The sequence below is a fragment of the Haemaphysalis longicornis genome, unplaced genomic scaffold (genome assembly GCF_048455015.1).
Source record: "Haemaphysalis longicornis isolate Haplotype H1 unplaced genomic scaffold, Haemaphysalis longicornis Haplotype H1 scaffold_1, whole genome shotgun sequence".
Classification (NCBI taxonomy): Eukaryota; Metazoa; Arthropoda; class Arachnida; order Ixodida; family Ixodidae; genus Haemaphysalis; species Haemaphysalis longicornis.
In genome coordinates, this window is record NW_027526203.1 from 64,359,773 (window position 1) to 64,386,230 (window position 26,458).

General features: G+C 50.1%; 1 protein-coding gene across 2 annotated transcripts in view; it reads right to left on the reverse strand.

The window, feature by feature from the left end:
- Window positions 1-24,296, reverse strand: part of LOC144176736 (protein zer-1 homolog) — a 117,579-nt gene extending 93,283 nt beyond the window's left edge. Inside the window, exons 1-3 of one of the 2 annotated variants that reach the window (XM_077705227.1) lie at window positions 24,078-24,296; window positions 13,065-13,298; window positions 8,367-8,646 (exon numbers count right to left, since the gene is read on the reverse strand). In XM_077705227.1, the coding sequence (XP_077561353.1) occupies window positions 8,367-8,646; window positions 13,065-13,245 (461 nt within the window). In that variant the 5' untranslated portion in view covers window positions 13,246-13,298; window positions 24,078-24,296. Of the gene's footprint in view, window positions 1-8,366; window positions 8,647-13,064; window positions 13,299-23,393; window positions 23,413-24,077 lie in introns of those variants that run through there. The other variant, XM_077705228.1, reaches the window with a different exon arrangement.
- Between the last annotated feature and the right edge of the window lie 2,162 nt (window positions 24,297-26,458).

Consider the following 26,458-nt stretch of genomic DNA (forward strand, 5'->3'; position numbering starts at 1 on the left):
GGCTGAACTTTAACACATGCACAGTACAAGTATAGGCATCTTCTGTACATAGCCATTTATTCATTTTTCTGCCATCTTCATCTCTCTCGACCTCTATCCACGCTCTTTTCTCCCCTTTTCCTTCCCACACATAACAGCTGGCCAGATATACTACCATCAGGCCGACCTTTCTGTGTTTTTTAATTTCAGTAAAATTCTCTCTCTCTCTCTCTCTCTCTCTCTCTCTCTCTCTCTCTCTCTCTCTCTCTCTCTCTCTCTCTCTCTCTCTCTCTCTCTCTCTCTCTCTCTCTCTCTCTCTGTGTGTGCGCGCGTGCGTGCGTGCGTGTGTGTGTGTGTGTGTGTGCTGATAGTCTGCGAGAGCGCTTTCAATAACTCACGTCAGAAGTTTCGTCTGCTCCTCGCTTTGCAATGCCTTCAGAAGTTCCTTTGAGAACAACACATTACTTAATGCACCCGCCGCGGTGGCTCAGTGGCTAAGGCGTTGCGCTGCTGAGCACGAGGTCGCGGGTTCGATTCCCGGCCGCGGCGGCCGCTTTTCTGATGGAGGCGAAAAGCAAAAACGCCCGTGTGTACGAGATTTCGGCGCACGATAAAGATCCCCAGGTGGTCAAAATTAATCCGGAGCCCTCCACTACGGCGCGCCTCATCGCCTGCGTTGCGTCGGCGCGTTAAACCCCACAATCAATCAAATCAATCAACATTACTTAATGCTGTTTGCATTCTGATTTTCATTCAATGAATGCTTTTCTTCAGTGTCAAGTATCATTTCCAAATTAAAATATCGTCTGCATGCATCAGAAATATCACCTGCTCACGTCAGCAGTGTCGTCTGCCCGCGCAACAATGTGCTAGAATGTCTTCTGGCGTAAAAACACGCGAGCAGACGACACTTATGATGATCTCGCAGACAATCAGCACACGGCACCAACGGATCTAACAAGACCGCTCTCCTGGTCTGCGCGTATTAGTGAATGTCCCTTACTTAAACTGTGCGCATAAGATATTTTACACATAACGGATCAAGAAACACCACGTTTTCACCACACCACACGCAACAAAGTCCACAAAGCTGCGCCTAAGTTCACACAAAACACCCCTGAAGAACGTTGTGACAGCTGGGTTTTAAATTGGGTGGCATTTGGATTAAATTCACTGGCACCTGGATTAAATCATATAGCGTTTGGATTAAAATGGTTGGCATTTAGATTAAATTACTTGGCACCTGAATAGAATTGTACGTCAATTGGATTAAATTGAGCGGGGAAGCCTGTAAAAGAGGGAGGTGTGTTGTTGAGGGCCGACCAGCGGGGTGCCTTTTGCAATGAAAATTTCTGCTGAGAAACTCCGGTTGTAAAGCGGTGCCCCTGGCAACCGCTGCTTAGCAGTTGGCTTCAGAAATTTCGTTTGTAAAATTAATCCTTATTGGTTGCGCTAAATAGGTCTTGTTTCTTTATTTCATGTTATAAAGTTCTATAAAACCCATCGAATAACTGTTCATTTTGATTTAAAAACTTATTGGTGGCACTTGCTGCAACAGGAGTTCTCTGGGGAACGCCTGCTCTCCAAGGGACCCGTGCTCTCCATTGGTTTTTCCTCCGAACGACACACCTCTGCCTTGAAAAACATCCCCCTCGCGAGGGGCACGATCAAATGCAGAGCATTTCCGCGGGGGGCGTGCCTGCAAGTCTTATGGATTACTTATTGGTTGTTGTTGTAATTGTTGTCTTCCAGCGTAGACATTGTCGATGAAGTCGATGAAGAAACGTGCCGTGAACCCCCTGCCGCGCCTATTACGCAACGTGGAGAGGCTACGACGCAACGTGGCGCGGCTATGACGCAACACAATCCACTTTAACTCTTTCGGGACCGCCCGAAAAAGTGATGAAAAAGTGAGGTCTCGCTACAAATTTTTTATTACATAAAGCAAAGGCACCATCCTACCTTAGCATATACCAAAATGCAGCTAATTATATGTTCTTTGACATACAATACCAAGTTTTACTTCAACACTGACGATAGAACCATGAAAAAATCTTAAAGTAAGAACTTTGTAAAAAAACTACAGAAAAAGATAGAAAAAAGCGTAAATATAAAAATATTAAAAAAGAATAAAATTATTTCAGGATATACAAAATCTAACACAATGCTTTGTTTCTTCATCGCGAAAGTTTGATGTGGCTAGGTGTAACTGGTTTTTTGTTTTGTGCGTGATCTCTTTGGCACTAGGGCCATGGCTACGTCGTCGCCCAGGTACACGCCGGGCTTTCGTCTCGGCGAAAACTTGATCCCTTTCTGAGATGGTGGCAGGAGATCACCACCATAGGTAGTTAACACCCTAGCGAACATATATAAACCAGCCAGAACATATTTCAAGCGCACATACCTACTCCAGAGACAATTGAAACCGAAACCAACACCCACCTTTGAGTGCGATTTGATGTTCCAGGCTGATCGACACCTGAATCCTCACTCGAGCTGAAATCCGATCTCTAAAGCCTGTGGGAATCGTGGAGAACCGCGACCTGCGATCCCGAGCCAGCGCGCGCTTCGGGAGAGACGCTTGTGCGCTGGAACCGGTCCGGCGCTCCGCTGGTTCGTCGGCGTCCCCCGAGAGATGGCGCCACCGATGTGTGCGGGGATAGGCGCGCGGGCGCGGGCGGCGCGAGCGTGCGCGCACGGGAGAAGGGAAGTCTCGTCGGAGACCCGGTCGGGGCGAGATCGGCGGAACGCGGCGGTGATGGATACTTGTGTCTCAGGTGGGAGCTTTGTTTGTCGCGCGCCGTGAGTGCCTGCCTCCCGTTCGCGGTCACGACCCGGACGGCGTGATTCGTGAACGCCGTCGAGCCCTGTGCTCGCATGCTTTGGGATTCCCCAAATAAACGGCTGTGCTTCGGCACTACTGTCTACTGTGTTCTCGTATCGGCGAACCTCGCTGGGCTGCCGTAGCCATGGGAGCCCGCGTGGTTGACACGCCGGGAGCTAGCGTGGTGGCTTACGCCAGGACTGGCTAAGGCCCCCGAGGAACCCCGCATATATCCCACATGGCGCCCGAACGTGGGTCTCGTATTCGGACGAATTCGAGGTTGCTAGCTCTCCGAGAAATGCGTTGCTGCAGTCGTAGCCCGCTACCCTTTGTCCGGAAGACTTCGGACGAAACGCCTCGCGCCAGTCGGTTGCAGGCAGACAGTTAGGATGCCCGATACAGCCGTGACGGCAAATGCCTAAACCTTCCTACACGCACCAGGCGGTGAGTCAGTAGGATACCTCCGAGCACCGCAGTCGCGGCCCGCTTGCGAGACGGGAGGTGCGTAGGCCTTGTTCCAACATGGCGGCGGGTCGCCTTCCTCGTAGCGCCGTCCCCGCGCAGTCGCACCGGCGGCGCCGGTTGAAGTTTCCCCCAGGCGCGGCGGACACTACCGAGCGAGGGTGCGGTGTTTGGGAGTTCGCAAGCCGCACGATGAGCCCGCCGCTACTGCGCTTCGAGTCCGAGGCGGAGTGTTTGCCGATTTGACGCCTGACAAAGAGCGAGGGGGATCGCTGAAGAATCAGTCTCCTCTCGCTGCGGGGGGAAGCGGGAGCAATGGCACCGTTGTCTCCGCGCTTCCGGAGTGCGTGCCTGTCGATGCCGTGAAGACTCCGCTCGAGATTGCGTTTAGGCAGTAAGAGCTTCGCGCGGCTCGGCAGCGGGCTCGTTGGTCGCGAGAGATCGCCAGTCTTAGTAAGAGACGGACTCTCAGGCGACCTATACCGGTGATTTGCGCCCGTAAGCCGCTGGTATTGCGGTTGGCGCTGGCTCTACGGCAGCTTGTATTGCTGCGAGTGAGTTGCAGGAGCCCGCCTGCTTGATGCTGACGCTGCTTTGCCGACCAACGCACCAGGCCGAAATAGCTCGGACGGGCGTTTCGATGCCGACAACCCGTAATAGTCAGGCGAGCTGCCTCCAGGCGGGGGTGGCGGCTGGAGCACAGTTGCCGGACTCGTGATTCCGCGAGCAAGCGAACGTGCAAGGGGGAGTCCCCTCGGGCATCTTTGTTACCCTATTTGGCGAGATCGTCGATAAGGTTTCCGGCCAGTCACAGGAGATTGCGGAGTCCCGCTGCTCCCCACTTCAAGTTCGGGAATCGTTTAAACTGGACGGTGAGAGCGAGACCTGCAGCATACGGATACCACCGGGAGCCACGCCAGTCACCACTGCCACGGACAGCGAGGATGGCCTGCTGAACCACCGGCGGGGCCGAGCGCGGTTCGTGGAGCTGCTACTCCAGTTGCTGCTCCGGCCTGCCGGGCGGCAGCCAACCGTTCGGGAGGCCCTGCGGCCGAAGCGGCCACGGAACCCAGGAGGCGGCGGTATCTGGCGCCTACGCGAGCGGCGCGATCCCTTCGGGCAGCCGCAGTGGGCGCGGCCGTTCCTGTTGCTGCCTCGAGCTGGGAGTTGGGGTCGCATCATGGCGCGACCCCGGCGTTCGTCGGCTGCGGCTGCAGCTACCCCTGGGCCTGCCAACCTGCTGTGCTGCCCAACCGCGAGAGACTTGGAACCATTGCAATGTGTTTGCGGGTTTGTGAGGCGAGCATCGCGACGGCGGCATCGTGTGGCGAACTTTGGTGTGGAGTGGCGTTCGGTGGCTGTTTTGCTGACTTGAGACGTGACGAGTGTGGTGCACCGTGGCGTCACTCGAGCTCAAGTGGCGTCCAGTTTTAGGGGGGAGGAGTGTGGGAATCGTGGATAACCGCGACCTGCGATCCCGAGCCAGCGCGCGCTTCGGGAGAGACGCTTGTGCGCTGGAACCGGTCCGGCGCTCCGCTGGTTCGTCGGCGTCCCCCGAGAGATGGCGCCACCGATGTGTGCGGGGATAGGCGCGCGGGCGCGGGCGGCGCGAGCGTGGGCGCACGGGAGAAGGAGAGTCTCGTCGGAGACCCGGTCGGGACGAGATCGGCGGAACATGGCGGCGGTGATGGATACTTGTGTCTCAGGTGGGAGCTTTGTTTGTCGCGCGCCGTGAGTGCCTGCCTCCCGTTCGCGGTCACGACCCGGACGGCGTGATTCGTGAACGCCGTCGAGCCCTGTGCTCGCATGCTTTGGGATTCCCCAAATAAACGGCTGTGCTTCGGCACTACTGTCTACTGTGTTCTCGTATCGGCGAACCTCGCTGGGCTGCCGTAGCCATGGGAGCCCGCGTGGTTGACACGCCGGGAGCTAGCGTGGTGGCTTACGCCAGGACTGGCTAAGGCCCCCGAGGAACCCCGCATATATCCCACAAGCCGTATTCCGACTCTTCATTGCCACTCTCATCGTTAAAATCCACAGTAGAAGGCGAAGATATGCGAGATGAGATGAGGCGGATTTCTTATCGCGCTCGCCCGAGTATGACACCATGTTTGTTTACATTCGAAACCACTGCCCGTCAGAATAAAATATCTGATGCAGTGCCGCCTGGCGATAAAAAAAGAAACTTCACAAAAGAGAAAACTATAGTTTTCAAACTATCTCCTAGATGTCGCTAGGTGTTCCATCGAGCGAAAATTTTTATTCTGCAGGCTCGTGAAACCATCGATCATATGTGATCGATGGCCTATGGAGCGGTCCCGAAAGAGATAATCCAACCCAATCCAAATCCAATCCAAGCCAATCCAATCCAATCCAATCCAATGCCCTTCGCGAGAGAGTGTTATAGCGCCGAAATCGCGCCACCACATGAACGCGAACCGAACGCGGCGAGAGAGGGTGTTGCGAGCGGAGAGAAGGCGAGGAGGACGCGGGGGAGAGGGCGCACCTGTGGCCGACGGTTGAATGAGTCAAGGATATAAGGTGCGTGCGTAACCTTCCATTCTGTGTCGGCTCCGTGGAGCAGTCGGCAAAGTGCCGTGTACCTTGCGTTCCGCCCGCAGAGTCGTGGGATCGAAACCTGGCGCCGGAAGGTATTATTTCTTTATATAGTGTAGGGTGCGGACTACGTAGTGATGCGGACTACGGACGCCAACGCGGGTGACATCGTGAGTTACTGAAATGCTCTGCATTTAAAACATCCCCCTCGCGAGGGGCACGATCAAATGCAGAGCATTTCCGCGGGGGGCGTGCCTGCAAGTCTTATGGATTACTTATTGGTTGTTGTTGTTGTAATTGTTGTCTTCCAGCGTAGACATTGTCGATGAAGTCGATGGTGAAACGTGAAACGTGCCGTGAACCCCCTGCCGCGGCTATTACGCAACGTGGAGAGGCTACGACGCAACGTGGCGCGGCTATGACGCAACACAATCCAACACAATCCACTTTAATCCAATCCAAATCCAATCCAAGCCAATCCAATCCAATCCAATGCCCTTCGCGAGAGAGTGTTATAGCGCCGAAATCGCGCCACCACATGAACGCGAACCGAACGCGGCGAGAGAGGGTGTTGCGAGCGGAGAGAAGGCGAGGAGGACGCGGGGGAGAGGGCGCACCTGTGGCCGACGGTTGAATGAGTCAAGGATATAAGGCGCGTGCGTAACCTTCCATTCTGTGTCGGCTCCGTGGAGCAGTCGGTAAAGTGCCGTGTACCTTGCGTTCCGCCCGCAGGGTCGTGGGATCGAAACCTGGCGCCGGAAGGTATTATTTCTTTATATAGTGTAGGGTGCGGACTACGTAGTGATGTGGACTACGGACGCCAACGCGGGTGACATCGTGAGTTACTAAAATGCTCTGCATTTAAAACACTGTACCTCGGTACACCTCGGACGGTTCTTGTTGGGTTATTCTGTACTTGGGTTCTTCCGTATTCCATAGATAGGGCCTTTTTCCCACTTCCCCTATTAAGCTTTCGCTGAAAACAGCACGCGGCATCGTGTTGCGAATGCTGTGTTTCAGTGCGCCCACGCTTCTGCCGCATTTACATAAGCAGCACCATGTGGTTGCCAAGCGTGCAGATGGTGTTCACCTAGCTTGTTTCTACTGGCTGCAGGTCCGGCCCCTCTAGGCCGCACGAGCAGCGTTCATGAGGGATGCTCGACCGTTCCAAGCTTTTGTTGCCACAGCAACGAAAAAAGGTCGTTTTGCCGCACGAGTGGCGGTGCATCTGTGAATTCACAGGAAAAATCGTGCCACGTAGACCAGGCTTACAGACAGACCACTGATAGGATTCAACGTGAACGGATGGAATGGGGCTTGTTCGATATGCACCTGTGGCCAAGCGAAGCACTAGGTCCGATATTTTCAGACCTGTTTTTGCTGCAGACTGGTATACAATACATCCATAGTTCATCCTTGACCCTACTAGGCTATTTGCAAGTGCGAGCAGACACTTTGTGTTGCTCCCCAAAAGTGATGGACTAGTAGCTTTAAAATGCTTATCATTTCTGGGCATTTCACTTTTAGTTATTCAGTAATGCACGGTATGAATGTGAGTTTGTGGTCAAGTAAAATACCCAGAAACTTGCGCTCATTTTTCCCTGGTATGGGCTGACCTTGTAACATAATACAGGGAAGGGGATGGACGGTGCGTTGCCTGGAAAATACCTCAGCAGCAGCATTAAACGTAAACCCATTTTGCTCAGCCCAAGCAACCAGTTTGTTGACCCTTAATTGGATTTGGTGTTCACACATAGATGAGTTACAGGACTTAAAACTAACTTGAATGTCGTCAACGTAAGTGGAGAACGAGACAGTTCGAGGTAGAACATTTTTTAGTAACTTATTTTAGTAATGAAAAGTGCACAGCTCCCCATTCCTCCTGGGGTACACCATTTTCTTGGAACAAAGGTTTTAGACAGCACATTACCCCCACAAACATGACATGAGCTATCAGACAGATAGTCCTTAACATTGAGCTAAAGTTTGGGTTTGGGCTAGTTGGTTCATAATTAAACTGTGAAACAGCGCTTTAAACGAGGACAGCGAGAGAATTGTGTCTGTGTCTTGTCTGTGTCTAGTGTCTGTGTCTTCTTCTCTCGCTGTCCTCGTTTAAAGCGCTGTTTCACAGTTTGATTAACATTGAGCATAACGCCATTAAGGCCAAACAACCGCAAATCTAGCAATATACCGTATCACCATTTTCTATCATAAGCCTTCTCCATGTCAAAGAACACAGAGAAGCAGTGTTGTTTATGCACGAAGGCGTCTTTCCTGTACGATTCAAAAGCAACCAGACTATCTGCAGTTGATCTTCCACACCTGAAGCCCGTCTGATTTCTGTCTAACACACCATTAAACTCGAGAAAGTAAAAATGTCGCCAATTTATCACTGTTCCAAGGAGCTTACATAAACAGCCAGTCGAGGCGATAGGCCTGCAACTAGCGGAGAGAAAAACCTGATTCAGCCATGGCTGCTGCGCATCCAGATGACCCCTGAAACAATGGCAGCCGAAAAGAGCTCTTCCAGGCCGGAGGACCGCACCTGGCGTCGTCCTGCAGGTGGTGCATGAGGTGCATGGGCAGGGCGAGCGCACGCAGCTGCTTCCCGGCGATGGCGGGACCGCTGGCCAGCAGAGGCAGCACGTGGGGCGTCAGGATCGTGCAGTTGGACACGTCCAGCTCTGTCAAGGGCTGAGCCCCAACCAGGTCGACCAGCTGGGCATCCTCCAGCGAGGGCGCCCCCACGGGCACCCGCAGCCGCTCCAGCCGCGTCCAGCCGGGGGTGCCCCCCGCAGACAGCAGCGAAACCGCCGCCCGCCACGCTGGACAACAAACACAAGGGGCCTCCTCCATCACAACCTGGCAGCAGGGCGTCCCCCTGGAGGACTCAAACGGCCCTCCTCTGCTGCCACTCCACCCTTACTGGGCGGCAGTTTTGCCGCTGGCTATTGTGTGCGCTGGCAGCCAGCAGGCACGGCAGATTGCGCCTGGCACTTCTTGCACGCCAGGCAAAACAGGGCACCTACAACGGAACGTGCCTAAGGACACCTTGAGCCACCCGTACTTAATCTTCAAAAATGTACTCAAGATGTCGCAGCGATACACACACTCCTTTGGCCTATTCGGCACCCATAAACTACTGCAAGTGCTACAGTATTCACAGCACTTGCAAGATATCGGCAAACTTGCCTTTAACTGCAGCTTTCTGCGGGGCATACTTAAAATAGCACTGCTCCAGCGCTCGGGAAATCTCAGTTAACTCTATCGTTGGCATGCCTATTCATAATCATTTTGTGCCTGTTGCACTGCTCATAATTACTCTGCATCAGCGATTGGTTTTTGAGATGAGAGCACAAATGATGAATCATAAGACAATTTCCAATCGCTGGGTTTGCACCCTGCCTAATAATCAGTGAAGCCGGCTGAAAATATCAAGTATAGTCGAACATCGACGTAATGAACTTCAATGTAACGAAATTCCCGATGTAACAAACCACTTAATTTTTTCAAAGTTCAAGCATATGCACACTATGTATTTTTAACCTCTGTGTAACAAAGTCCTGTTTGCCAAAATTTCCATGTAACGAAGTTTCATAGACAACTAGGCACAAAATTTTGCTTGTACAAGTATATTTGGGAGACGCAAGCGCCGAAATGCAGTCTCAATAAACCATGAAGGGCGACACGGGCTGCCCAATGCCGCGAGTCATGGAGTCCATGAGCGAGCGTAGTGCCTATAAACTGTGTAAGGCGCCGCCACCGCATGCTGCCGCTTTGTCCTTCGTTTGTGTTCGTTCGCACTTGTTGGGTTTCATCGTTCCAGCAAGTACACAGCGAAGCATTTATGGGCCGCTATGAGTCTAGTGGGGGTGTTTGTTTCATGCCCGTGACCGCAATTGCGCGCTGGCGGCAGCTTCTGCCTCGGCCGAAAAAACTACTTGTGCCGTGCGCAGCAGCGGGAGGAGCAAGACTTGCACCAATGGGGAGGTGCGCACCACATGGCTCGCGCATGGGCGGCTAGGGGATACAAACAGGCCCTGCCAGAAACTATTAATCCTAGCACTGTGGAGGATATTTGAAGGGCACTTTCCTAAGCGGCGCGTATGACATTTTACAGTGCAGTTTTCGCCCACATTAACAGCTTCTTTCCCGCATGAACAACTTCGTTTGCCCTTTTATTGTGTTTTGGCGAGCGGTTAGAAGTAGTCGCTAGAGATACCCACACAGTGCGGGTAGTTTCCACGGCTGCGTCAGCACGCCTGTGGCTTGCGCGGCGCGTTTTTGCGTGCAGAAAATGCTGCATGCGGTTCATGCTGATGCCCGCGTAGACGATTAAGTTCCAACTGCACATTGCCGTTAATTTTTTCAGCGAAGAGTTCCTTTCTGGCAATCCTTAGTAGTTTGAGCTACCTGCTTCGCTTTACGGCTGCCGCATTGAGCGGGTGGTACCTGCCACGATGTCAGTACACCAGCCGTGTATGTGTACCACGTTCAGGGGTGAGACAGATGCATCAGATTTGGGAGCAGTTTTCGGAGCAGCGAAATCTCGATTTTGGAGCAGAAGAACCTTGATTTGGAGCAGAAGAACGACATTTATTATGTCACCTTAGGAGCTTAAAAAATCAAATTTTTGGCTACTCACGGGAGAAAAGTGCACTTTTTAATTGGTTTTGAACGTACATAACACTGAAACCGCCCTTCAATAAAGTTTTTTCTACCAGAGTATCACAAGGTACGAACTGCACAACCTTTTTACAAACCATTTTTTAAAATTCTTAGGCTCTATGCATAGATAGGGTAGAGTTCTGTTGAACATATCAAATTGAAAAACAAAGCAATCCGTAAGGCAGTTTATTATCATCTGAATGCCGAAATGATTGTTTTTGTAATCCCAGACTCGACTTTATGCACGTGTAGAGCCATGGCAAAAGTTGCGCGACGCAAGGTGACCTAGTTGTAGCCCCCACCAGCCCTCCCATTTCAATCCCCACGGTGCACGTTCACTACGATTGTAATTTGAGTAACATTGGTATGTTTAGCCACCTCCTTTTTGGCCTTAAATTTCACTTCCGATAAATGAGCCATTATTACTACAGTGCAATAATAACCCGTCCCGCTATCGGACGCTGCTTGAACATTTTACGGCGATGTAGCCTGCGCCGCCACTTCTGCGGTGTCCATTATCCCATTCCCAATGCTCGCAAGCTAGCTGTGAAAGGAAGCAATACCTCAGAGTTTTATGACACCGCAATGAGTCCGAAATTTCCATTTAAGTGCGCACTGCTCCCCAGACTCAAGGCCGAAACACGCCGAATTTGGGGGCACCACATTTTTTTTGATGAACTCCCGTCTTTCGAGTTGCGCAACTTCCTGCAACAGATCAAACGACTAAATGTACACCCAGCCACTCCCATAACCAAAACCAAGGTAGAAATCGGCGAAGAGCACTCTGCCTGAACCACAGGCAACTGCTTCATCCGGTGGCCTTGTTTTCCAAGCTTCACCGCAACAAGATGGCGGCACCCAGTAATGTTGTTCTGGAGATACGGCGCTCCAAAAATTGCCGTTTTTTCATCAACTTGCACAAGTAGTTTGACGCCTAATAAGTATTTTTTCTACAAGACTTTGCAATGGTTTTCGATGGGAAAACTTTAAAAACGCACAGACTATAACATGTGCAACCAGACATTATGACTTTCGAAAGGACTATCTCGGGGACAATTTTATTCAGGTTGTTTATTGAACGATCAATCAATTAAACCTCTACAAACAGCATCAGCTTGGGGGTGCTGGAAAATTATGCCGTCAGTAAGCATTTTTCCCCACTGAAACTGACGAGAGCGTTAAAATCCTGGGCTCTCAAACTGTTTTGGAGCAGTTTGGTGCAATTTTTGCAATTTTCAAGCTTTCCGAGCAGCCTGGCACAAGAAAACAAATTTGTATCAAATCTGCACAATATGCGCAGCTGTCTCACCCCAGCACGTTTTCGCTTGCAGGTACCGCTTCACGCGATTAATCCTTCATTTTAACCACGAATTTCAATGTGAAATTTCAACGTAATGAAGTAAATTACGAATTTTACAGAGTTTGTTACATTGAGGTTTAATTGTAGAGACTGTAATGTTAGTTTATGATTCTAGGCAGTTTTATTGCTGTTGAGCTTGTTGTTGTAGGTCCTGTTTTACAGTAAAACCTCGTCACAAGAGACACTGTTACAAGAGACACTTGGTTATAAGAGACACTTGTGGGAAAGCGGTTTGGTTCGTTTTCCCATGTCGCCATGTTAGCAACATTGCATACAAGAGACACGTTTTTTGGCTCCATTGAGTGTTTCTTGCAACGAGGTTTTACTGTAGTTCTAAATACCACAGGTCCGCTTGCAAAGTTCACAGCAGTTTTGGTTTTGTTTCTGCATTGTGAAATTCCTACTTGGCGCTACTATGCAGTCATCCAACTTCAAGCCGATATGTCATTGCGCTTTCGCCACCTGGTACTGTTGCTCAAAATAAAACATGCCACTCATGCTTTCACTGCCCCTACACCTGATTTCTGCAATAAAAGCTCCAGCTGCAAGCCAAAAGATAACACCTGGCCGGCAAATATCACTTCAGGCAAGGACAGCGCTTGGTAAGTCTTGCATGCCACCAGCCCTGTACCAGTCAGTTTCAGTATTTACATGGGTATTGCTAGAGGTATAGTGTTGCTTCTAAGTAAAACTGTCTGTTCTGGCAAAGTTTGCAACCGTTTCAGCATTGTTTCTTCGCACAACCGTGTTACCAAGAGTGCTCTGTCATCGACTCAAAGTAACTCCGGCTGGGCATCCCAGACTACCTGCCACAGGTGGAGGGTTCGCCCTCCTGCGGGTACACCCCAACAGGCGACAATCTCCATTCGCACAGCCACCTCCAACATGCAGCCAGGTTCCCCGAACCAGGGCTGTAGTCATCACTGCCAACTTTTCCTGTCCCCTCTTGTGCCAAGTGAAATGGTCCCACGTCCCGAAATTCCCAATCCTGGTGGAACTGTTACGTATGAACCAGGGTCTCCCAAAGCATACCCTTGGGCCCCACCAATTGCTGCCCTCAGACGACATCACTTCCAGGTCGACACACATCCCGCCTATACGGGGAACGATTGCACGAAGCAGACGATACGCGCCAGTGAGCAATCAGCAACCTACAGCTCCTCCTGCACAGCCAGCTGCCGCTCCTTGGCACTCGGCACAGTAGCCACGGCTCACCTGCGGGGCCCTCCTCGGCAGCAAGGACCAGGAGGCGCTCACACAGGGGTGCTGGGATGGGGAGATTCGGCTCAGCCAGCCGGGACAGGTAGTGCAGGCAACGCCGGGCGGCCAGGTCCACCAGGGGCTCGGCCGTGTACGGCTCCCACACCGTCGGGAAGCCCGGCAGCCGGGGTTCCATGCCTCCTCCCGTTGTCACCGCTCACCACACCATCATCACAGCAGGGAACAACCCTGGGGGGGTGCAACACCATAGCACTGCTCACCTTCTCCCTGCGTACTATGCCATACAAGCAAATAAACCACGCTCTTTTCGTCGCAAGCCTTGCCTGCCTATTTGCATCAGTCCCGTATTTTAACGTGGAAAAACTGACTGCATTCGATCACACGTCTCTTTCCCAGCTCATTTCCTTATTGACTGCTCTCCGATTAGATCGCTTTTAGCATATGATAGCTTGACTACCTCCTGTCATTTCACCAAAATTCACAGCCATTCATAATTATTCAATTTGCTAGCCAACCTTCGATGCTCTCGAAGGCCGCATGCTAAGTCCTCTGCTTTTCCACATTTTTTTTTAACGTGCCCAACAACACTTCATTCTGCATTGAACTTTATGGAAAAGACTGCATTGCCCCATGAACAGTCACAAAGGTTCACCAACTTCATTACCACGTGTCAAGTGAAGACTTGAAAACTGACAGTTATGAGAAGCGCTCTATTGGTTCAAGAGGATGGAAAGTTGGGTGGGTTTGTACAAATTCATTTTTGATTCAACAGTGCCTGTAGATGAGGCCTCACCCCATGCTGCTCTACAAACCATGTACTTCAATTTTTTTAGTGCAGTACCAATACCGAGCACCCAAGGAAAATTTCACAGCTCAGAAAAATTTGTTCACGAAAAACGAAAAATTAGCTATTACTACAACTGCTCCTGTGCAACAAGCTCTTGGAAACTCCTGGTTTTGGTCATGTTGCCGTCATGTCACGGCTCCTTGTTGCCACAATTACCTGCTTCTGACACTAACCATTATTTTGTACTGAGTTTGAATACACATATACGTCACTTTCTTGGCATAAGCTTATTTTTAAAAATGCTTTCCCAATTCTCTGGCAGCTTCACAGTTATAAAAAATAAATCTTGAACCAAAGTGAGACAAGTTATCGTGTTGCATAAAGTTAGCACATGGTGACACTATCACCACCCAAAACACCCTTTAGCCCCTTTCATGTTCCCCGACACCTGTGTCTACACCGTGCGTGTCCGTGCCCGAGCATCCTGATGTCACAAAAGTGAGCGACTGCTACCTCCTCCTGCCTCCCGGCTTCCCATGGGCCTTCCCCCCTTGAAGAGATACCATCATAAAAGCTTGTTAATTCAAACCACAAGGGGAAGCTATCGCAGTTAGAATTCGTGAAAGTTCGAAATAATGAAAGTGTAGAATAACAACAGTACACTGCGATTGGGAAGCAGAAGGACACGTCAACAGGTTAATGCTTAATGGAGTGCGTTATTGCACCCCGACTTTCATCCCTGAAGGAGACAGCCAGCACTGTTTGCTCAAACGAACGAATATAGGGGAAGGCCCCATCTTGGCCTTCTTCAAAACAGGAGGATGGACAGGAGGATGGACATAACTTCCGAGCAGACATCTGCACTGGTACTACGTCCTCCTCTGTCATCCCTGGCAGCGGCAGGTTCTGCACTTCCTACTCGAGAAATTATGTCCTCACCTGTCAGCGCACCACGTACCACTGAACAAGCGCACACAGTAAGGCAGCCCACAAAGATTACATCTTCTGTAACATACGCCACAGGGATTTCAGATTGGTTTTACCAGATTGTACCTGCCGTCTCCATTCTTCTCTCCATTCCCGAGCTGACGCACCCTCGCATGTAGTCCACTGGGGCATTTCTCTGGCCGTTTGGCAGGCACCAAGCAGCAAGCGCTGTGGCTAATAGTTCGAATTATCCATGACAGAACCTACTCGCATTCCAATTAAAGGGCTTTTTATAAAGACTTCTACGGAAACGTGCAGGACCAAATCGCACAGTTCAAATTATCTATGAATTTGAATTATTGAAGTTGGAATTAACATGCTTTCACTCTACATGCGATGTAGCGGGCCCACTTTACGTACTTCTGCAGAGACACCAAAGGACTGTGATGGTTTTTCCACTGCCGAGTTCAGTTGCCTCCACAGTGTGTAAGTGCTTCATCATACACGCACGGGATAGTGCAATTAGACTTGGTTGCTGGCTAGTTGGTTCACGATCTTTGACAAAACAAATGCTGTGCGAACAGAGGAGGCCAGAGACAAGAGGGTAACATCTTTTGTTCACACAGCAGTTGTTTTTTTCAAGATATTTTTACAATGCTACGCGAGTGTCCTCCAGTTTGCCCCCCCCACCTCGAAGTGCCAAGACATTTTACCTACTTTAATGTGGTCAGGAAATGGTCTTGTGGGCTTGTAACGGCATCCCATTGTAAAGATGGAAGGCAGGGGTGTGCGAATATTCGGAATTTAGAATACGAATAGAATATTCTCCTTATTCGAAGTGTACTCAATTTGAGAAATGCATATTCGAAAGCTCCCGAACATTCGGCCACATCCAAGTATTCTGAAAAAATTGGGCATGTACTGTATTATATGCGTGACATGCATTCTCCTAATCATATCCGAAACTTATTCCAACACGCTTTTTTGTCTCCAGGAAAACGCACCCCAAAATCGCGTGCGCAATAGAACTAAGTACAGCTGAGACAGCGCTAGCACTTGCTAATCATTATTGACGTCACGGCGCAACCATGATCCCCCGTTTGCGCGAGCAAAGCGCCAAAGAATGCGCGGCCAGCGGGAGCACCAAACTTTAAAAAATGTCACCAATGTTTATTTTTCAACACTCAATGTCAAACGAACATAGGCACCGCACACCCATGCATGTCTGCAGACACCAACGAAAACAGATGTGCAACGAAAGATCTTTCCAGTGGGTGCAGGCATGTTATCTCCAAGGCGCAATTTAGGTCGTGTGCAGTCGGTGTGAAAGTGCGGAGGGGGGGAGGGGCTCCCCAGCACCTCGCCAAAGCTACTTGTGTCAGTAAAAGGTAAAGTCAGCTTGCTGATAGCAGAGCCCCTGCTTCATCCAGACAAAGGACATAAGGGCAGCTAAGGTAGTACCGTGCATGTGCCTTTTTGCCGTTCTGCGACAGCGAATTGTGTTTGGAAGGGCAGCCCCAAACTGCGGTTTGCCATTGACCACATTTACATATCTGCACTGCACAAAAGTGCATCCCAGAAGCGAGCTAGCACAGCGGTGAGGTAACGTGTGCAAGCCTGCGAACAGCGTGACTTTGGTGCCACTTCTGAATGCAGCGTGCTCTCAACATGACTTGGATGTGTTTGAAACTCTGCTCGCTGCTGATCTGCTGCAAACATTTAAACATGGCTGTACCATATGTCATAGTCAAAGTCATAGTTTTTTTTGCGCAAAGAGAGTGCCCATCCAGTGGTGTGCACGGCTAGACAGAAAGGTGGCTACCCTTTTGCTAGTGTGCCTGTTAACCCGCCACCGGGTGGGGCGAGGAAACGTGACAACACAATAAATAAACAATCACAGATATGGAGGGAAAGAACAGAGAAACAAGCAAAATGTTAACAAGAGCTTGGAATGGGGATAGTTGGTTTTTACTCGAAACATTGCTGGCGCTAAGCGGGACAAGGACGAAGAACTACATGAACACAAGGGGTTACACAAAGTCATGCGCTTCACTCGTCTGCGCCAACGGTGTTTTGAAGCAAAATATTACACAGCAACATGAAAAAAAAAAATTAAAGCCATTCCACTCAACGTGAAAGCTGTCGTAAATGCAGAGCAGTGATTCGCCATAACGGCCTGTCGCACCGTTATCCACTTACTGCTACTACCCATCACGTTCTTCGCCTCCCTGTCTCACTTCTCTCTTGATGAATTGAATGGAGGTTTGTCCAAAGCAGTTCAAATTTCCCGCCTTCGCAGTGCTTGCGTGCCCCCTGCCTGGAACGAACAGCGCGAGCGGTTCTCGCACGTGCCGGCACCTTACTGCGCAGTCCACAACGCGTTGTTTTTGGCGGTCCCATCTCCCCGCGAGAGGGACTCGAGTAAATGCGTCACATAGGGGGTGGGTGTATTGCGTTAACGTTTAGTGTTTGGGGAGTTGGTGGTAGTAAATGCGTTGTATCAACAGCTTCTTGACGTAGTTTGAATGAGTCAAGGATATAAGGCGCGTTCGTAGCCTCCCATTCTGTGTCGGCTTTGTGGTGCAGTGGGTAGAGAACCATGTACATTTCGTTCCGCCCGCAGGGTCGAGGGATCGAAACCAGGCGCCGGATAGTATTTTTTTTTTTATATAGTGTAGGGGGAGGGGTGCGGACCACGACTACGGACGTCAACGCGGGTGACATCGTGAGTTACTGAAATGCTCTGCATTTAAAAAAAACTCAAAGGGACATTGACAAGGACCACAACGAAGGGACACACAAGGTCCTAGGACAAAGAAACAATATGGACACAGACGAGCTACAAAACACACCTAACAATGTCCATGGCTAATTGTGAGGGTAAAACTAGGGGAAGCTAGCCAACAGAAGGCGTGCATGCGGGCGACACAGCTCTCAGGATTCCTCTCTGTCTTGGGGCAGAGGCTTGCACTGGACAGAGAGGAACCCCGCCATGGTAGCAGAAACTGATTGATTGATTGTAGGGTTTAACGCGCCGACGCAACGCACGCGATGAGGCGCACCGTAGTGGAGGGCTCCGGATTAATTTTGACCACCTGGGGATCTTTAACGTGCGCCGAAATCTCGCACACACGGGCGTTTTTGCTTTTCGCTTCCATCAGAAAAGCAGCCGCTGCGGCCGGGAATCGAACCCGCGACCTCGTGCTCAGCAGCGCAACGCCTTAGCCACTGAGCCATGGTAGCAGAAAATAGGAACATGCTATGCCTGGAAGCCCTTGCATGCATTGGTTCAGGCTGTTTTTTTTGTTGATTAGGCATGCTCCCAACGATGTTAACTTTTCTGCAAGGCAATACCAGTCATCTGTGTGGGAAAATCCCCAGAGTGCACTATGGGTCGCCTAGCACCAATGGTTCGGGCAGCTGATCTGTCACAGTATCAAAATTCAAGATTGCCAGATGACCTGGTGGGACATAAAGGAGCCATAGCGTGATCAGCCTATTGAAAATTATTGTACAAATTGCAACACCCTCAAGGATGGTCTGTAATTGCAAGGTGTGACATGCTACAGATTTTTGGAGCAGGGTAGCTAATTGGGCTAGTTGGTGCACTTGCATCTTGAGGAACAGTGCAAAATAATGGGAACACAAAGAAAAGAGGTGAACAGGACAAGCCCAGAAAATGAGGGGAGGGTGCAAAGTAAAACATATGACACCCTTTGTATTGTGCTGCTTGGCTGTTGTGTACAAGATCCCTTCATCTTGCGGAAAAGTATATGTATTGGTGAGACGGGTCACTACGTAAACATTCGACTGATAGAGCACTGCAACACACTCAAAAAAGAATACACACGTCTGGCTGAGCATTGTCACCCACGAGAGTACAACTGCTATCCTCTATTTCGCAACACAGAAACCTTGTACAGACACAAACATCAGACAAGAGAACTGTTACAAAGAATCATTCTTTCCCAGAAAATGGAGGAGCGATAGCATTACCGAAGTGTCAGTAGTTCTGCATGAGAAAGATTATGATTTCTTAGAGCTGTCGTTCCGATGAGGTGCGTTGAGTGGCAAAAAAATTGCTTTGTCAAGTGTGTTGCGGTTCAGTGACGTTAGTATGTCATTGGCTGGCGTGGGCACATAGTGTGGGGGAGGAGGATTGTTTGTGTGTATGTAGTTGATGTTTTCCAATAATAAACAAGTCGAAGGCAGCGCTTGACCTGTTCACTTTTTTTTCTTACTGCCCCCCTGTTTCGCGCTGTCCCTCAAGATACGAAGATATTTGGGCAACAATGGCCACACCTGCAAGAGAGCATGCGCAACCGTCCCAGTCTTTGAGGGGAGAAGGGACAATGCCACTCTTTGGGAAGACACTGGAAGCTTGCAAAGCCGCCTTGTTGAATGCAATGGTTCGGTCATGCCCCCATGGAATAAAGGGGAGTGGATGCTGTCGGCAGGTTACCCTCCATTTGGAGCACTGATGAGCAGCCCCTGAGCACCACACCGGGTTCAGAGGGGGGCTGAAAACAGCGAAGGCACCAGGCAGACTTGGACACTTCCGCAGGGAGGAGGAGGCCACTGCACCCTCAACAGTGCAGTGCACAGTGTCACACACTTGGTGCCATGCTGGGATCACCTTGGGAGAACATTTGCACTCCCTCCCAGTTAGTGCACTGCAAGGCCGGTAATGGCTCCCCGTGTTTAGAGGCTACTAAGGTAGTAAAACGATATTGTGACACACACACGTGCAAAATTTCCCCAGCAGTGGAGAAGTGCAGCACACCCTCAGTTGCCCTTTCGATAAAAGCGAAAAGCTCAGGGCACGGCGATGGTGTGGCTGCACTGCGTCAGTCGTTGTGTCAGCTAATGTTGAGGTTTTGCGGCGGGAAAATCTCCATTTCCTCCCTTTTCATTGCAATAAAAAGGTCGTACCTGTTAGCCAGCACTCGTGTTTGCGCATTCCTTTTACTCATCCACGTGTACGCACTGTTTGTTGTCCCAATGCAAGACAAATGGCATTTACCGGAAAGTTCCAAAAGAACACCCACCCTAACTACAGAGATATCAAGTGAAAAATACAGGATGGGCGAAATTACGGGTCAGGTGCGAAAAGCTACAGAAAATTGGCCACACCAAATGAAAACTGTGGAGATATCGAGTAAAAAAGCCCGACAGGTTGTGTCTCTTCTGTTCAAAATTGAGACATTGGTGGTGTTCACGGCCGCGGGTCATTTTCGCGGATGGGGCTCCCGAGCGTTCGTAGGCGTCGAATGTAGCGCAATTTTAGGGAGTGGGCAGTCCTTGGGATCTCTTAGTGAATTTCACCACCCCTAAAGGGGGTGGGCGATGTTTCGGGGGAGGGCATTCTCTCAGAACTTTACGGTAGGTGTGAGGTTTGGACACATTTCCCTGTGTGAAACATTTCACAAGCGCACATTCTTATGTGGCCGCACCCCCTGGCTGCTTGCTTATTCTTGTTTGGATGCACTTGTTAGGATAAGAAGTACAACTGCAGGCACAAAGAGGCATCAGCTAAATTGGCCACTGGCAATATCACGCAGAGAGTGTGCCACAACTTAAGCTATTCTGAGGCTGTCCCAAGGAACTCATTGGGCCCTGCTCGCTCACAACTGGCAGAGACGTGCCCAGGGAGCACAGGCCTCACACCAATCACCCCATTCAGAAGTACAGCCCCGCCTGCATGCAAGGCAGGCAAAAAATTGCTTCATGAGCTCGACTTAAATACGCCGCACAAAATTCTTTGCAGCACCACCTCAGAGTCGATTTCCACTCCCACCTTTGCGACCATTCAGTCCAGGCACATTTGCTCGTACTACTCAGGCCATCACAATCAGAGAGTGGGATGCAGATGCACAAACCATCTGCGTTACTTACAAATAAGGACCACCTTTTCAATGAAGCCATTTGTGGCTTCCCAAAAAGCCAAATTTTACGGAGGGTCCAGAATTTACAACGACCTTGACTGGGCACTGACTCTTGCAAGCTTTCCTCCCAGGTGGGCCCTGCATACATTACATGTGCAACTTCTTGCTTACAAAGCTGGCATCCTGAGCTACATCGATACCATTAGAAAGGACTTAAAGCAAGCAGAAATGGGCAGTTTTACTGACAGCCTCAGTTGTAAGGCTTTTTGCAATGCCTCACTGAGCACACAAGCTCGTGCCCAGCATCGGTGTCGGTAGCAGCAAAATGGCTCCTACAAAGGCCGATGGGGCTACGATAACACAAGTGAGGCAGCTGGCTTACTAACGCATTAACACCCGCACAAAACCACAGCGCCTGTTTTACCTTAACTAATTACTCTCACTTGTCAAGTGCAACACCTACGAAACTCGCCCTAAACCTACCCAGTAATTCTTTGTGCGGGTAAGTTGGGAAAGTAGCTTAACTAAATCTGTTTCACAAGACCAACTATTCTAACACCATTCAGGGACACAAACTGCCATCTAGTTTGTCATGCATACCACTACGCACCGATCATCCTTACATGGTTAACGTTCTGCATGCCGTACAAATCTATTTATCATTCCTTGATTCTAAAAACATTACACTGGTGGAACTGCCACTATCACCGATGCGCACATCTTGAGCAGCAGCTGAGAGCTATTTTTGTCCCCAGTAACCAGTTTTTTTTCCCTTGCTGTGTACACACGTGCACTGCACATTTCCTGAACATTTTTCTTTTTGGTGGGTGCATTCACTTTGTTTATTCACCTCGTATCGCCTTCTTTTTCTGAGTATGTGCATTTACATGCACTGTATAAATTCTGTAAATTTTGTTTTGGTTTTGTGTAACCCGCATTTTTGTATAACCCAAGTAATCGCCTCAGAGGCAACATTTCCCTTTCGTCATTGCTACTAAAGCCCTCCCTTTCATGACGTTCTCTAGGCATTGAAGGTACTGAAAAGCAATTGAAGAAAAAAAATTAAGAAAATATGAAAGTGCATGGAAATCAGACCCTCTGAAATGCGAATCGAGCGTTCGCCCCATATGCCCCTTTGGCTCCTCAGCTGACGAAGCATGAACCTAGAGAATGTGCTGGGGCCTTAACTTGGGAAAAGCATCTCCAGCCCAGAGCTTGACATTGCTTGTCATTTCGTTCAGCCCAGCGAACGTAGGCTGAACAAAGGCACATCCCACTAAGGTGGGTGTTGCAGTGCATGTGCAGCATCCTGAATTCGCGACTCATGAGAATGCAGAGCTCGGGAGTCGTCGGACAAAGCAGTGTACCCTTGGCACACACACTAGCTCAGACGCACCCCCTAGTGCGTGGATCGAGTTCTGCTGTGCAAGTCTCCAGTGCTGCATGCGGCAGTACCTACCATACTGCTGGGAAGCCCACTTGCAAGCAACGGCACTGAGACGAGGGACAGGATGGCCTCACACTCACGACTAATTCATTGGAACGACCAACATCAATATGTACCCCTTACTAATGATATACCAAGGGTCCCGGTGCAGTATCAACTATGGGACCCTTGTCTGGGTATATCTACCCATGTAACCTCTCCCTTTTACAAGAGTCAATAAACTACTTCTTCTTGTACACATGCACACGACAGCCGGTTCTTTTCCATGCATCATCCTGTTCATGCTCCTTCCTGTACAAAGCAATGGAAGGCTCGCTCACACATCCATTACCCACTGTGTAAACGACCACCTGAGCGTAGATGGCCGTAGATGGCACTAGCTGTCCATAAAAAATAAAACAGGTTGGCACCTTACCCACCACTGCTGTCAGCCGCTCTTGAATGAAACAAACGTGCGGCGCAGCAGCCAGGAGCAAGTCGCTGGTGAGCTGATAATGGTGTCAGTGAGCCTTCTGTTAATTTCTGCGGGAATGAGCATGAATTCTTAAACTGGATGATGCACTGAAAAAACTGGCGCCCTTGTACAAGGAGCCCCATATATTCATGTTGTTTCCAATAAATTTAGTTGCAAGTCTGTGCCCACCCTGCCTCTCGTCTTAGCCCCGTCTGCTACGCAGTTTTTCTTAAATGTTGCAACACCAACTAGCCCCAACATGCACTACGGAGTCAACCCACCCCACCGAGGCCATTGGAAAGGCAATGACTGCACCCGACCTCGACACATCAAACAATGAAGACACTGTGGATGTATACCATGGACAAATTGACTATGGTATGCTGCCATCTTGGCGACAGCGCGAAAAAGAGGGAAACATGAAGCAGACAAGACGAGCGTTCCCAAGATGACACCGCACCAACTTGCCCAGCCTGCCACTCTCTTATGGTATACAGACAACATGCTAATATTGGACCTTCAAAAAGTAACCCACACGAGTTCAACCACAAGGCCCAAAAACATTATGTTCATGCAAAAAGCAAAGCAGCACTAAGCAGTGCTCAGTCGGACATTAATGCCTTGGCATTTACAACTCATACAAAATGCGTAAGTGTCCAATATTTTCGATGAGAAGGTCATTAAATTGGTTAACTCTGGGTCCACCAAGCTGAATTCATCGACAAAATTATGGTACAGCAAAAGGCATTTTCAGCTCAAAGTGGTCTAATCGTAGCCCTTTTACAATGCGTATCTACACTGGAGTTATAAACGAAATACCCACCTCATTTGCATCAATTGTATTTGCCCCATGCACTAGTGCTCTCTCTTGACAACCCAGTAAACATGTCAACGTGTGCAGCTACGAAGCGCCCGTGGACTGGTCTAGCGTCCCCATTCACGCACAACGACCGGCTCCACAGATGAGCCCCCCCCCGAAAACAGTTCGCCACGCTACTTTGCCGCTGACAAGACGAAGATCTGCGCCGACGAATGCGGCTGGTACTGTCACGGTCGCAGCTGGGCACGCTGCACCGCCTGTTCACCGACGGCCCCGTTCAGAACACGCTCAGGTGACACGAAAGGCGAGAAAAGGAATGGGCATCTGGCTCCACGGTGCTTCACTCGTGCCACAAGGCTTTCTGAGACGTGTCACGACCGGGACTTCCCGGGGCCTGCGGGGTCACAACGCCTCCCCGAACGCCGCTAGCAACAGTGCAGGGGCAATGCTACATGTCACACGGTACTGCGATTTCGGGAGCACGTAACGCCGCACCGAAACCGCCGCAGCGATACTGCGCAACGAGCGGTAGTGCATCGCATCACCTCTGCTCCGCTGCCTGCCAGAGGACGAAAAGCTAGGAGCGTTTCACTCGCGCACACCACGGGCAGTGCCTCCGTGCCACAGAACGCGGGTGCCCAGTTCTGGCATGGAGGCGGCTGAGCGTCGCGCAAGGAGGCTACCTACCGGTCCCCGCACCCAGGGGCCGCTGAAACCCTCTGGGACGTCGTTGGCGGCGGCACCCACGGGCTGTCGGGCACCCTGCAAGGCGAAATTTGAGCTCTGTTCCAGATTGCAGTTGCTTCTCGCGCTGCTGGTGAGCCCAGCGCTCGCACTCGTGACGGCTGTCGGCCACCAAAATCGAACACCACACCAGGGTGGCCCGCCGCGCGAAGCAGCGGGCCAAAGGGCCAAAGTTTCTTCGGGACAGCTGCCCACCCACTCAGCCGTGAACGCCGCAATTTTGTCCGCTACTCAATAAGTTCGACCTCGTTCGCACGTAAACTTTCATTCGATTAAACTTTATTTCTCCTATGAGCGACCATAAGAGGCACTCAAGTAAATTTGTCAAACTTCTGTTCGTGACTGCACCGTGGCTCAAATAAACATACATTTCATCGTTTATCTGTCTCAAATACAGTGGTTTAATTCATACAATCGGAAAGAACAGTGATGTGTTAGTAGAACACTGTCGGAAAGAAGAAGAAAAAAAAAAGTCTTCCTACTCGGACGTTTCGTGCGAACAATGTTTTTTTTTTTTTTATTTTGCACACTGTTCAACGCACAAATTTGGCCTGGAGTTGCTGGTGGGGATAAAACTACAGTGTCACTGTAATAAAAAGGTGGCATTATATAAAGCGCTAAATAACGGGGACGCAAAAAAAAAAACACCGCCCACCCTGTTTAGGTGTTCGTTCTGGTGATCGTTTTTCTATTTCATGGTTGTTAATCTCTTAGTTCGCACGCCACGTGCGAACTACTGTTTTTTTTTTATTTCGCATAAAACGGGGAATCATTGCACGGCGATTTTTTTTTTTAATTGTGTCCTGTGCGTTTTCTCCGCTCTTAAATTTCGCCAGAACATCTTCATTCATGGCAAGGACATTCACAGATCGAGCAATGGTCCAAGGGTTCGGCCCGGCTACGTGAGGACCATGTTGCGATGATAATTTTGGAACACTTTCAAATTTTTTTCCTGAGCGAACCGCCGCTCTGTTCGCGCTCAAACTTGCCACGAAGGTCGCATTTTGTGGTCTATTTTGTTTGATACTGGGAACAACGATGTTACTTACCTGTGTATTCTGAAAATAAATAAAAACGATTTTCGCCTATGAGAAGATGGCGGCAGATTTGGACGTGCGAGCCAGCGCAAGTTGATGTTGGAATGACTGAACCACGTGGGGTATGAAGAGCGAAACGCGTGTTTGGGATTCACGGTAGGAAGGAGCCAAATGGTGGAGCAGACGATCAGAAAATGCACCTAGGAATGAGCTAGCAGACGATCAGAAAACCCGGTTTTCGGGCTCGCACGTCCAAATCAGCCGCCATTTTCCCATAGGCGAATATCGTTTTTATTTATTTTCAGTATATAAACAGTAAGTACCGTTATTGTTCCCGGTGTCAAACAAAATAGACCACAAAATGCGACCTTCGTGCGAAGTTTGAGCGCGAACAGAGCGGCGGTTGGCTCAGGAAAATTTTTTATTAAAGTGTTCCAATTATCGTCGCAACACCCTGTAAAAAACACGCGATCGCTCGAGCATGGCGGTTAGCTACCATTCCAGAAATTTTCTTTCTCATCTACGCCGACGGCATTAATGTCTGGTCGGTGCACGATGATTTGAACAGTCAGCAGGCAGGTCTCCAGGCGGCCCTATACAAAACTGAGCATAGGTGTGTCACGGTCGGCTTGACCCTAACAGCTGCAAAGACGACCTTCATGTCGATCACAAATAGATGGGGCCGACGCCGTATTTCGCACACGCCCATCAACTGGACCTTCGGCCATGCCCTCAATCCCGCGTCCTTAATATGCGAGTGCTGGTAGTAGAACTTGACGCTTAATTCTGGGTCCACGGCTCCATGGATCCGTTCCGTGCGCGGTAAAGCTACCAAGACATTGCACCTGTTTCGACGGATTTCCCACAAGACCGGCGGTGCATGTAGTCGCATGGCACGCATCCTATTTCGCAATCTGTATTGCAACCCCAGCTGAAATACCACGCCCTTTCAGCACCTCACTCGAAGGGATCTGGGACCCACTGGAAAGTGTAAACCGAGCGGATATGCGGGCTATTACAGGCGGGGCCGGATTAAGGAAAATGGGGGCCCTGGGCTACTGCGCTAGTGTCGGCCCTCGACTTCCCCCCATCCCCCGCATCCCCTACGAATTTTTATCCGAAATAAAAATTCTCTCTCTCTCTCTCTCTCCGTGGTGATGATGATGATTGCTATTGGTTTTCCCCTTTTAGCGGGGTGATGAAATGTCATCTTACCAAAAAGCACTAATATACCCATGTTTTACACTCTTGGTTTAATACTAGCGCTGCTCAGGGCAGGCACAAAAG